We start from the raw sequence: 11,562 nt of genomic DNA, 5'->3' as shown, positions 1-11,562 counted from the left end.
AGAAAATGTCTATGGTGTCACAGTGTATCATCATATACTGTACGTCATCATTTATAAGACAAAAACAAACAGCAAACATGAGCGTTTCTACACAAATTATACACCATATTGGCAAAACAGTACAGTTTGTGACGTGGACATGCCATGTGCAGTGCTATGTACAGTAACTGAGTGCAGAATGAATGACACAGATCATTATGGCTTCTGTGATGTACTGTTTTACTGAGTCAAGCCTCGTCTCTTATTTTCTGTGTGTGTGTCTGTGGGATGAGGAGGAGGAGGAGTGGAGGCTACAGGAAAAGCCTGGACTTGATGCTGCTCCTCTCCCCTCATCCCCAAATCACTTCTGTTCCCTTGTTCCTCCTTCCTCCTCTCATTTTAGGTGGAAATCACAGGCTTGCTATGAAGGTCCCATCACAAACAATACTAATTAGGGATCAATTTACTTTTACTTTTGCCAGTCATTTCTGGAGGGTGGAACTGCAAGCCAAGAATGACATATTGTATATGAGAACTTGTGTGTAAAAGTGACTGAAATGCTTGAATCAGATCATCAGACTGACAAACAGCAAATCTCAAATAATTACACATTCAGTATTTATGACATTTCCTAGATACAGATTATCAATAGTGAGGATCTGTTGCCGTTTCTTTGCTTCATGCCACTGCAAACTGCAAGTCTTGTGGTTCATTAATCATTGACTTAACAAAAAGAGATCTGTTAACTTTGAATCAGTTTAATTTGGTCAAGAAAAGTGACAAAAAATATTCATTGATGACCTATTTATCATGACAAAGGTCAAAACTAAATTTATAACAACTTTGATAAATTACTATGCCAAGCTGTATTATTTTTTCCCCAATGAAAGAAGTGAATGATTATGTGAAAGACAGATGAACAGACATGAATTCACTACAGTCTTAATACTCGGTCTTACTGAACGACTTGCACAATCTGTGGAATCACAACGTGCAGCTCCTGATTTCCCCCACCAGCCAAAATCTCTTTCGTTCAACAGCTGTTTGACCTGTTGCACTGTATCTTACATTCACCGCTGTCCTGCCTCTGTCATCTGACATTTCCAGTTTGTGGCAAAATCAAGCTTGTTGACTGTTTTAATCTACAATCAGACAAGGTGAGAAGAACAAGTGAGACCATCTACAAAACGCAGGTGGCACTTCACCGGTTGTGAGAAGGCTAGAACATTAACATGAAGTTCTATGGATATAATGTTTACATTATTTTGAGTTTCATGTCTTTATGTTCCTACCAAAAAAAGAAAGTGCCAGGATCAGTGTTGGCAGTGGCAGTCCATCTAAATCTTCACCACAGAAATCTCACTCTATTAATGTTTTTTTTTTGCTGAACCTGTGATTTTAGTCCAGATGTGAATGAATCCAGCTTCTGAACTTCTGCAGAGCAGAGAGATATGGACACAAATAACAAAAAGGAGCACTTTCCACACAAACAACAGCAGTAACCATGGTAACTGTGCATAACAAAGGTGGCAACAGCTGTCGACTCCCTGGCCTAATTAGCGATACTGTTGCACCTTTGCTCTGTCCTTTTTCTCTATTAGCAACAGGCGACACAAAGTTCATGGATAAGTCACAAATCAAATCTGCAAACTGTCCAAAAAACAAATTCCAGAGAGGCTGAAAATTCTCTTCAAAGAGTCATCACATAAAAACTTGAACAGGCATTTTGATCGAAACGTTTGTCAGAGAAATGTATTCATCTTCATGCGACCCCTGGTTTGTGTGTGAATCTGACTTTTCAGACAACTGTTGACTGAAAATGTTAAGAAGACACAGTGTAAATATAAAAAATTAGACTAAAATGTCACTGACAAAAATAAAGCAGAGCAGCTTCTAGAGTAAGAAGAAAATCTGTTCTCAGATGCCAAAATTAACATTTTTAGTAAAATGTATCAATTACTCAATAAATAAATAAATCAAAAAAGGTTGTTTGTCTTAATCAAGATTTTATTTACTGTGATTTGCCAAGAAGTGAACGTTGTGCTATGAATTAAAACAGGCTTAATATCCCTCCTAGTGTGTGATCGCAGTTTATGATTTTAAGCCTGGAAAACACACACTGGTAGTGTGGCTGTGTATGGACTGTATATCTAATGATCCCTGTGTCGCCCTCTTTGTGTCTCCCACACCTCCCCTTCTCATTATCGGTGACGCCTGAGTGGATTAACCACATGCGCGCACACACACACACACACACACACACACACACGTTTTCATTCCTTGTGGGGACTTTACATTGACTTACATTCATTTCCTATGGACTTATCCTAACCTTAACCATAACCACTACTTGCCTAACCCTAATACCTAACACTTAACCTGACCTCATCCTAACCCTAAACCATGTTACCACCCTAAAATTCAGTGATTTGCTTGTGGGGACCAGAAGCGAGTCCCCACAAGGATGGTTGAGTCCCCACAGTGTGAGTGTGTTAACAGGTTTCAGTCCTCATGATGTAAGTAATACAAAGGCACCTACACACACATACACGCAGTAACACACATTTGATTGATTTGATTGATTCTTTCAAGCATGTAAAGACAGTTGATATGTCAACACACATAATTTTACACATATCCAACAAATGCTAATCCAATATCAATTTGCTTATACCTAGTACATGCTTGAATGGAGTACACGGTAATGAAAGCAGAGCCCATCAAAGGGAATCTATTTGCCCTGGTTTAGGAAAGACAAACTGTCATAAAACATGGATTTGTTCTCAATGCAAACCAGAACCCCTATCTGGCAGCATTTTGTGTGTGTGTGTGTGTGTGTGTGTGTGTGTGTGTGTGTGAGACACAGGGCTAGGAGCCAGGAAACAATATGACATTGTTGTATGTGTGCGTAGGCCACGGAGATGATGTGTGTGTTTAGAGTTATTTGTTTATAGTATCTCAGATGAAATTAATCAGGTTAGTAAGTAAAAGGGAAAACATAAACATAATGAGACAGGATGGAAGAAAGGAAGGAAGAAAAAATAAAGAAAGATATTGAGATGTCCACCTACTTGATTAGGTTGATTTGGAAAATAGAGCCAGAAAATTCTGCTAACCAAACTTAATACATCCTGAGCCAACCTGCTCTGTCTCCACCAGACAGATGAAAAGGAGTAAAAACCTCAAGCTGAGCCAGATATATGCAAACTTAAAGAGAGAGTGAGAGTGAGAGACAGCAGACACCAAGTGGAGGATGAGGACTTGGTCCAACTACCTAAACAGAGAATGTAGACCTGGCAACAGTAAGCCAGCAATGCCGCACACACTTGCAGCTCCCCTCTCACAACGCCACGCACACTTTATCCAATTACCTGAGTGACATACTGTAAAAACATGGCTATCACTAAGCTTCCTACACTTTAATGAGAGTAAAACGAAGTGTGTGCTGTTTGGAAACAAAATCCCGGCGGTTTTGGAAACAGTGACCTTGGCCCTATGGCTGCCTTTTTGAAACCTCAGGTAAAAAAAAAAAACATAGGGGTTTTATTTGATAGTGCCCTTAAGATGGACACACAGGTCAGTTCAGGAGTCAAAGTGAGCTTCTTTCAGCTGAGATTATTAGATTTTACACTTTCTATCATTCAACAACTCTAAAAAGGCAATTCGTGCATTTATCAGCTCAAGGACTGGCTACTGTAATACTCTATATGTTGGGATCTCTCAAGCAGCCCTGTCCCATCTTCAGTTGGTCCAAAACGCAGCTTCTCTTCTTTTGACAAATACATATAAACGTGAGCACATAACCCCTATTCTGGTTTCCCTTCATTGGCTTCCTGTTTGTTATCTGTTCCTAATATTCTGACCCTCTCACATATGTAGCTGTGGAGGACAAAAATATAGAGACACCTCTGAATATAATGTAGTGCAGTCCAACACCATCGTTGACTATGACCTCATTAATACACATATACTGTAATTGCATACAAGTGTACCTAATAAAGTGGCTGGTGATTGTAAACTCATTTATCTGATTTTAGTGACTGAGTCATGTGGAGACACTTTTGCACACAGCAAAAGGTGCACACACATCTATGCTGCATCTGTGAAGCCAAATTTACAGTTTAATTTTATCTTTTGGCACAGACTAGAATCCAAACCATGCTGATTCTGCAGACCATGAGCCAAGAGCAGTCAAAGTGGCATGTACAAATAACAAATGAGACAGAGCATGATGTTCAAGAGGGAAAATATAGGTAGATTACAACAGTGTGCAGGCTGTGGGCAGGTATCAGTGCCTGGGTTCTGGTCAGGATTTACTGTCAAGCTGGAAGCGGGGCTATGGTTGTACTGCTTGGGTGATGTACTTTGGCACGGGTCAGCTGGAAATGTGACAAGGTGAAACAGAGCCACTGACGACTCATTCATCTCCAAATAAAGACACAAAGAAGCGAAGGAGAACATACAACAGTAAGGCACACAGCTGATGAGTGGAACAGTGAGGAGCTCCTACCTTTCTTGACTTTCTTATGGGGCTGTTTCTTCTTGATGAACTTGGTCGCCTCCTGCAGAAGCTCCAGCTCCTCCTCATCAGCAGCCACCTCCGCAATGGGCTCCACTCCCCCTGAGTGACAGGAAGAGGGAACAGATCAGCCACTTAGTTTCTCTTTTTAACACATGCTTCACATACTGTATACAGTTTACACTCATGACGTCAGCTCCTACCACCGGTCAGTAAACAGCTTCGTTAAAGACTTTTAATGCCTTGCTCATCGGCAGGTAAACAGCTTTCATCCAATTTCCCTCCAATGTTTTCTTTTGCTCTGAGATTTGAACCAAAATGTTTTCAGTGTTCAGTGTTTTAAATTCCTTAAAAGTTATAGCACATATATTGATCAGTCCAATTTATACTTTCTGTATCTGTGTAGCTGCAAGGATCTTTCTTGTCAGAATTTGGGATTGCCTGGACAGTGTGCACCAAAAAAAAAAGACACAAGTGAACATGTGCACCTCTGCAGACACCTAATGTAAACAGAACTGTGAGTGCATCTGTTACCACTGTCTGCTGGGGTACATCTATGTCACATGTTTGTCCGTTTATTCTAGCACAAACGCAGCATGAAATAATAGTGTTGAACATGCTGTGTGTGAGTGCGTGCGTCTAAACGTGCATGTGTGTCATTCTGTGCCAAAATCCCTGCTTGAATCCCATGGATCAGTCTGGATTTAGGGAAGTCCCGAGGCCCATGAATTGGATGCCTTGTGTCTTCTCCGTCCCACCTCTCTGTCTCCTCCTCATCCCCCCTTCCTCATTCCTCTCCTCCCCTCTGTCTCCTCTTTTTCTTCTGTCCTTGTTTCCCATGCTTTCCTCCTTTCATCCCTCCATCTCTCCCCATTTCCTCTACTCCTCGAGGTTTGTGCCCAGTTTCATGGTGCTGTCATTTAACATGCACTCTACACATTGTGCCTTTGTACTGTGCGTGTGTTCGTGCATGTACAAGTGTGCGTCTGCCACCATGTCTACCTTAAGGTGTCTGAGAATGTGCGTGTCTCCATCTGTCCCACTGCGTCTGTATGATGAGAATTTTTTCAGAGTAAGTTGCTCCTGAGGTGGGCTATTTCCTCACCTGATGTTGATGTAAGACTGAGGTTAAAACACACATACACACAGACCCACACATTCCCCATGAAATTGAAAGTCACTGTTTAAAAAACTACTTGCCTTAGAAAAACACCTGCCCAATTAGGAGTCAGGCATATCCCATTTCAAACAACTGTGAGTGTGTGTGTGAGTGTGAAGCCACAGGCTGTGCTCTCACCAAAGAGAACAAGATTGGCTTTAGAAAAGGCCAGGATAAATATTAGAGAGGGTTTAGGGTAATCTACACACACACACACACACACACACACACACAGACTGCCTCTTGGAGCTCCCCTCTCACACATTCCTCCCTCTCCCTCTCTCTCCGTAAATAGTAGGTGTAGTACTGCTTGGTCAGAGCTGTGGTGTGTTTCTGTGTTTCTCTTGGTTGTGGTCAGGTCTATATTTGTCTCACTGGCTGGGTTATCAGTTTTAGACAACCCCAAGTTTAAACTCAATAATCTGCACCACATCCTACTCAACACCCAAGAAAAGCAGCAGAATGGAAGATGACACTTTCATTATGAGTAACAGTTGTAGTAACAGTAATGATGGCAACACTAGTCAAAGGAGCTGATATATTTAAAGTAGAACTAGAAGCAGTTGTTGTTGTAGCAGTGGTACTGGCAAAAGCATGAGTACATGAAAAGACAAATACAAAATTTTGAAATTTTCAACCATATATCTAAATTCTCCCCAAACTGTTCAAAATGTACCTGAATAGTCCCAGAGTGTCCAAACTGTCCCCAGTCCAACCAAGACGTATTAAGCCATAACATTCAGAGGCACAGTCAGTGCCCAAAGAAGCCTCTAGTTTTTATTATTACAGATGAATCTCTCTACAACTCCTGGGTCCAAAAACATCTGAAGGTGCAGGATTACTTCTGTTGTTACTGCAACTAATGCCAGTACAGTTACTACTGACACCAGTGCTACTGTGGCCCTGCAATCACTTTAAATATTTTCTTGGGCCCTAAAGTGTGTTGGATGTCCAGCGTGGTGAAGAATACTGGCTCAAACTGCTGTGAATGCTGCCATGACAGGGACAGATACATATAACAGCACTGTTTGGGAGCTGGAGAGAGCTTTGTGCAGTAATAGACATTCCAAGATTAAGTTAGTTTAAGTGGTACTGGTGCAGTTGGGAGTAGGTGGATAAAATTAAAGGGGCAGTTTGGGAGGATTAGAGGCCTTTTGCAGATATGTGGAGGTGGTTTAGATATGGTTTGGTTTGGTTTTAGGAAAGTTCAAACTGATGTTTTTCAGGTAGACAATGTGGGGCACTGTAGAGTCTGTTTGGACAGCTTGGCACAGGTTCTATGTATTTCAGATTAGCTGGGGGTAGTCTGGGACACATGGAAACTGTGCAGCAGTTTGAGCCTTTTTGGACATTTGTGGGTCTGTTTGTAAGTAGATGGGGATGGTTTGGGTCAGTCAGTGGCAATCTGAGTACAGCTTGAAGAAAGCTCAAGACATTTTGTGACAGTTTGGAGCACTGCGGGACTGTGTGGGCCAGTGTGGAGCAGTTTGGGGCCACTTGGGGCCAGTTTTGGAACAGCTCTGGACATCTTGGCTGAGGAGCGAAGCTGCTTCCAACAGACAGCGTTGTGTTGGCTTGCAGTGTGGCGACACTAGCAAATTCCTGCTTTATTCTGGGCTGTGGTTTGAAGATGGGGGTGACACTGCGCTGCGCTGCTGTGGTTACCAGTAATTTGGCTGTGGGATTTGTGCTATTTCAATCCCCCTCAATGTACACATCTCTGCACATACACACGCAGTATGTTACACCACAAATTAGCACACACACACACACACACACACACACTGAAAACACACACCAGAAACTAGGAAGTGGGTTTCACAAACAGCTGTGTGTGTATCAGACACCTGATCTGGCTAACAAAGGCACACTCACACTATTATTACATGTATAAGTTGTGTATATGATAAACACTGGAAACAAGGGATCTTTGCCATTTCAGTAAAGTGATTAAAAAGTACAAAAGCTGTAATAACAATTACTCCCAGCCCCAAATTAAATTTTAGTTTGTAAAGAACAGGCTAGAAGTCGACGACCCTATAACAGTTCAGATGTACTGAAAGATGAACTCATGTAATGAGTAATGATTGATTATATCCAAAACAGACCACTGCTCTGTGTGTGCGTATATATATATAGCATTCTGGAGGAGGACTCTTCAATTTCAGCACCACAAAGACAGAACAAAGACAGCTGGACCTACACTTAAACATGCTACATATATTTTCCTTTACTCTGTGTCCTCTGAACATACTCATACTGCATATACATACTGTACATGTGTGCATGCTCATGCACACAAACACAGCCCATCTTCTCCTCTCTCTTTAAGTTTAAAATTAGATGCAGGCCAAAACCAAAGCTACCAGTGGAACACTGTGAAAATAACTGCAAAACACACACACACTATAGGCGTGTGTGGATAGGAGGGTGTGTGTGTGTGCGCATATGTACAGCTTGTGTGTCTGCCTGCTTTCAACTGGACTGTGAACATAAGCAAACTCTTTTGACTTCATTGGGAGAGGGAAGAGAGGAGAGGAAAGGAGAGGAGAGGAGAGGAGAGGTGAAGAGAAGAGAAGAGAAGAGAAGAGAAGCTGAGGTCATATGTCACAACAGTGAAAAAGTGAGGAAAGAAGAAACAACTACAGACGGAAACAACTGAATAAAAGGAAACAGCAAATGAGAATCTGATCAAAGACAAAACCGATGATTACACAGGATTAACTGCAGGTTTATACAGAGACAAAAACCCAAAATAAAAAAAAACACAAAAGGACAAAAACTGAAGCCACACGTGAGATGACTGGGTATTGCCACAAGTGTTGTGTGTTTGTGTGTGTGTGAGAGGGAGAAGACTCCAGTAACACACCTCCCTGATTGAGCTCAATGCTGACAGTATGCTGCCTAATGAACCATGTGATAAACACTCCTGATTTCACCAGGTGTGCATGTGTGTGTACAGGGTGCAGTGAAGCCAGTTGGTCTGGATGATGTCGTCAGGGTGAGACAGAGGGTCATGTGATGGAGGGCAAGATGTACATACTGTCAGAGAGAAAGCTCACATGTAACACTTGTAGCAATATATTAATGTTGACAATATTATATAAATTTACTGATTTGTGGTAATGTATGGTAATAATCCACTGACTCAATGTATAGGAAAGTTTGCCTTACACCTCAGTAAACCTGACATCTTATTAACGTTCTTTGTGTGTGTTTCTTCTGCTGTTGTTAACTGGACAAACACAGCTGGTCTGATGTCTAAAGAGAGTTTATCAGATCAAAGGTACAAAAACCAAGAGTGAAACATGCCTGATGCTCGAGTAAGGGCTGCGACTCTCACTTTCTTCTGTTATTCATCTACAGTACCTTAACCAGTGTTTCTTGCTTCCCCAGTCCAAGGACACTTTGCATTTTTAAAGGGTTTTTACACATTCACCTGTGTTTACTGTTTATGAGTTTTAGCAGGTCGGCCCTATGTAAAAACCGAGGGATTCCTTGTTAATATCAACTCCTACAATGAAGGAAAAAGTAAAGTTGATTTTTGTGACAGCAAGAGCCCACAAATCCACAAAATAGGCCATTAAAAGTGTCTTAAAAGTCTTTGCTGGTTGCCTCAGTATAAACAAACTGATTTTATGTGTAGTGAACTACACTGTACTATAGTACATGGATTTAACATTTTACAGATATCAGTCCATTTCTTATTGTAAAAGGAGCCTAATCAAAATTTAGAAATGGTAAAGGGACTGCACTTAAATAGCACATTTTCTACCTTAAATGAAGAAGTGCTTTACACTTTGCCTCTCCTCCACCTATTCACACACACACACACACACACTCATGGTGAGGCACGGCCCTGCGTGAGCAGCTTCTGTTTCTTGCTCATCACACTTCGTCACATGAACATGAAACGCCGGGTACTGAACCGCCGACATGACTTCATCATTGTCTTTTACACAACCAGCTTCTGTAATTTGCTAAAATTCCATTTCAAATGATGACTTTTATTTTGAGGGCGGAGGAGAGGTATTTGATTACCCATTCCTCCCTGTAATATTAATCTTATCTGAATTAGACCTCATTGATTAAATGTTACAGAACCGGTTTTCTTTTCCTTCCAGTGATAAATTGCTCTACACGTACACACCCATCTGCCCTTGCATCAAGCAAACCTCCTTGTCCAGTTTTTTTCTCCGTCTCTACTTTTGGATAAAAAGTGACATCACCCTAACAATGAAAGCGATAACATCAGGCTCAGTATGTGTTTAGAACTGCAAAGGTTTTAATTTCCAGGAAGTACAGAGTAACACATTACCACACAGACACACACTCTGTACCAATGAAGTGGGGCTTGTTGTGTGGTATCCCAGTGTGTGCATATGTGTGCATGTCTGTGGTCCCTGAGGGAAATGGCTGCCACCGGTGTTGATGAAAATGTAAACAAGTGTGTATGTTTACACTGGGTCTAAAAGCAACACCTGAGATGGCTAGCAAACAGCTGTTTACTGCAGCACTGTAGTGTGAGTATGTGCGTCCAGCATTACTCACACAGTGTCGTTAGACACCTGAAACACAGACTTGAAGCATAAAATTGCACTCCAGACTTTCCCCATAATGTTCCTTCGCATGTGCATCAGCCAAACAAATACACCTGCCATGAATGAATGAATGAATGAGCAGATGCAGACATCCAGGAATTATCCACTGCTCAGTCCAAATTGACAGATGTCTTGACTAAGTTTATGATGTTGTCAGACAGAATGTGAAGATCTTTAAGTTAATAAGAATAAGGCACTTGTCCTTATTCTATTACATATTTGACAATATGCAGGTTAGAATCAGTTGTGGATTACTTTTGCATTCCCTTCTGACAATAAGTTGTCATGTGAGTGCCATTGTTTTTATGGTCTGTTATGAAACCTTGCTGGAACCCAGTCCAGTTAACATGCATTAATATAATATGTAAAAAAAAAAAATAGATTCAAATACTATTACTCAGCTATAGGGCATAATTAGACAAAAAATAAAATAGTTTAATGCATGCATCAGGAAGGATGGTTAGATGAGGGAAATAAATTACAGAAGGAGGGAGATGAGGTTTTTATGTTTCACCTGTACAACATCAAGATGGCAAAAAAAGATAAACTACATTGTAAACAATGATAAAATACTAAGGCATACTCTCAGCGTAGAGTGAAGATTTAACTCTAAACTGAAGTTAACATTGCTTTAACACTGCAAATACTATCCAGCAATTTTGAGTCCAAATAGGTTTTCCAAATATTATCATTCACAAATTCCCAGCTTTAGCCACCGTTCCGTCTCTCTGTCCCCCCTCTCCCACTTGCCTGGTGCAGCTAGGCTCTGGACCTGGACGGGGACCTGGACGTTGGCCTCGGAGGCCAGGGTGAGGCGGCCCCCCTTGCCGATGCGATCACAAAGCAGGGTGATGTGCTTTTTAAGGCGGGTGGTGTCACGTGGGAGGCCGAGCACAGGGCCTCCTGCCTGGGCCAGAGATGTGGCCTGGTCCTTGGGGCTCCGCGACAAGCAGCTCCGCAGGAGGTGGGAGACAGCGGCATCGCAGCTCTCCTCCCAGCCCTGAGGAGGCAACAGGAGAAGGAGGAGAGAGAACATAAATACTGAACAGTGACAATGTTGAGATCGAGTTGTTGAGAAAATGTGTTAAAGGGATGGGCTATATATGTTTAAAAACTGTATTTTTTTTGTATCTGTTTTTTTCCCTTAAAATAATTTGCATATCAGTTGTATTAAGATACAGTTCTATATGAATTGTGAAAACACTAATTAGGGAGCAGGAAAAGACAGAGACAGGAGGAAACAAAGAGCAGAAAAGAAAAAGAAGAAGGAGGACAAGGGGCAGGAGGAGAGCAGCAGGAAACAA

General features: G+C 41.5%; 1 protein-coding gene across 2 annotated transcripts in view; it reads right to left on the bottom strand.

Annotated features, from left to right (window-relative positions):
- bbs9 (Bardet-Biedl syndrome 9) overlaps positions 1-11,562 on the bottom strand; it is a 169,688-nt gene that overhangs the window by 60,762 nt on the left and 97,364 nt on the right. For both annotated transcript variants that reach the window (XM_020615539.1, XM_020615538.1), the window contains 2 exons: positions 11,009-11,258; positions 4,490-4,600 (listed from right to left, as the gene is read on the bottom strand). In XM_020615539.1, coding sequence (XP_020471195.1) covers positions 4,490-4,600; positions 11,009-11,258 — 361 coding nt within the window. The remainder of the gene's footprint in view (positions 1-4,489; positions 4,601-11,008; positions 11,259-11,562) is intronic.

The sequence above is a fragment of the Monopterus albus genome, unplaced genomic scaffold (assembly GCF_001952655.1).
Source record: "Monopterus albus unplaced genomic scaffold, M_albus_1.0 scaffold166.1, whole genome shotgun sequence".
Taxonomy (NCBI): domain Eukaryota; kingdom Metazoa; phylum Chordata; class Actinopteri; order Synbranchiformes; family Synbranchidae; genus Monopterus; species Monopterus albus.
Note: the sequence above shows the minus strand (reverse complement) of the source record. Positions and strands in the feature narration are given on the sequence as shown.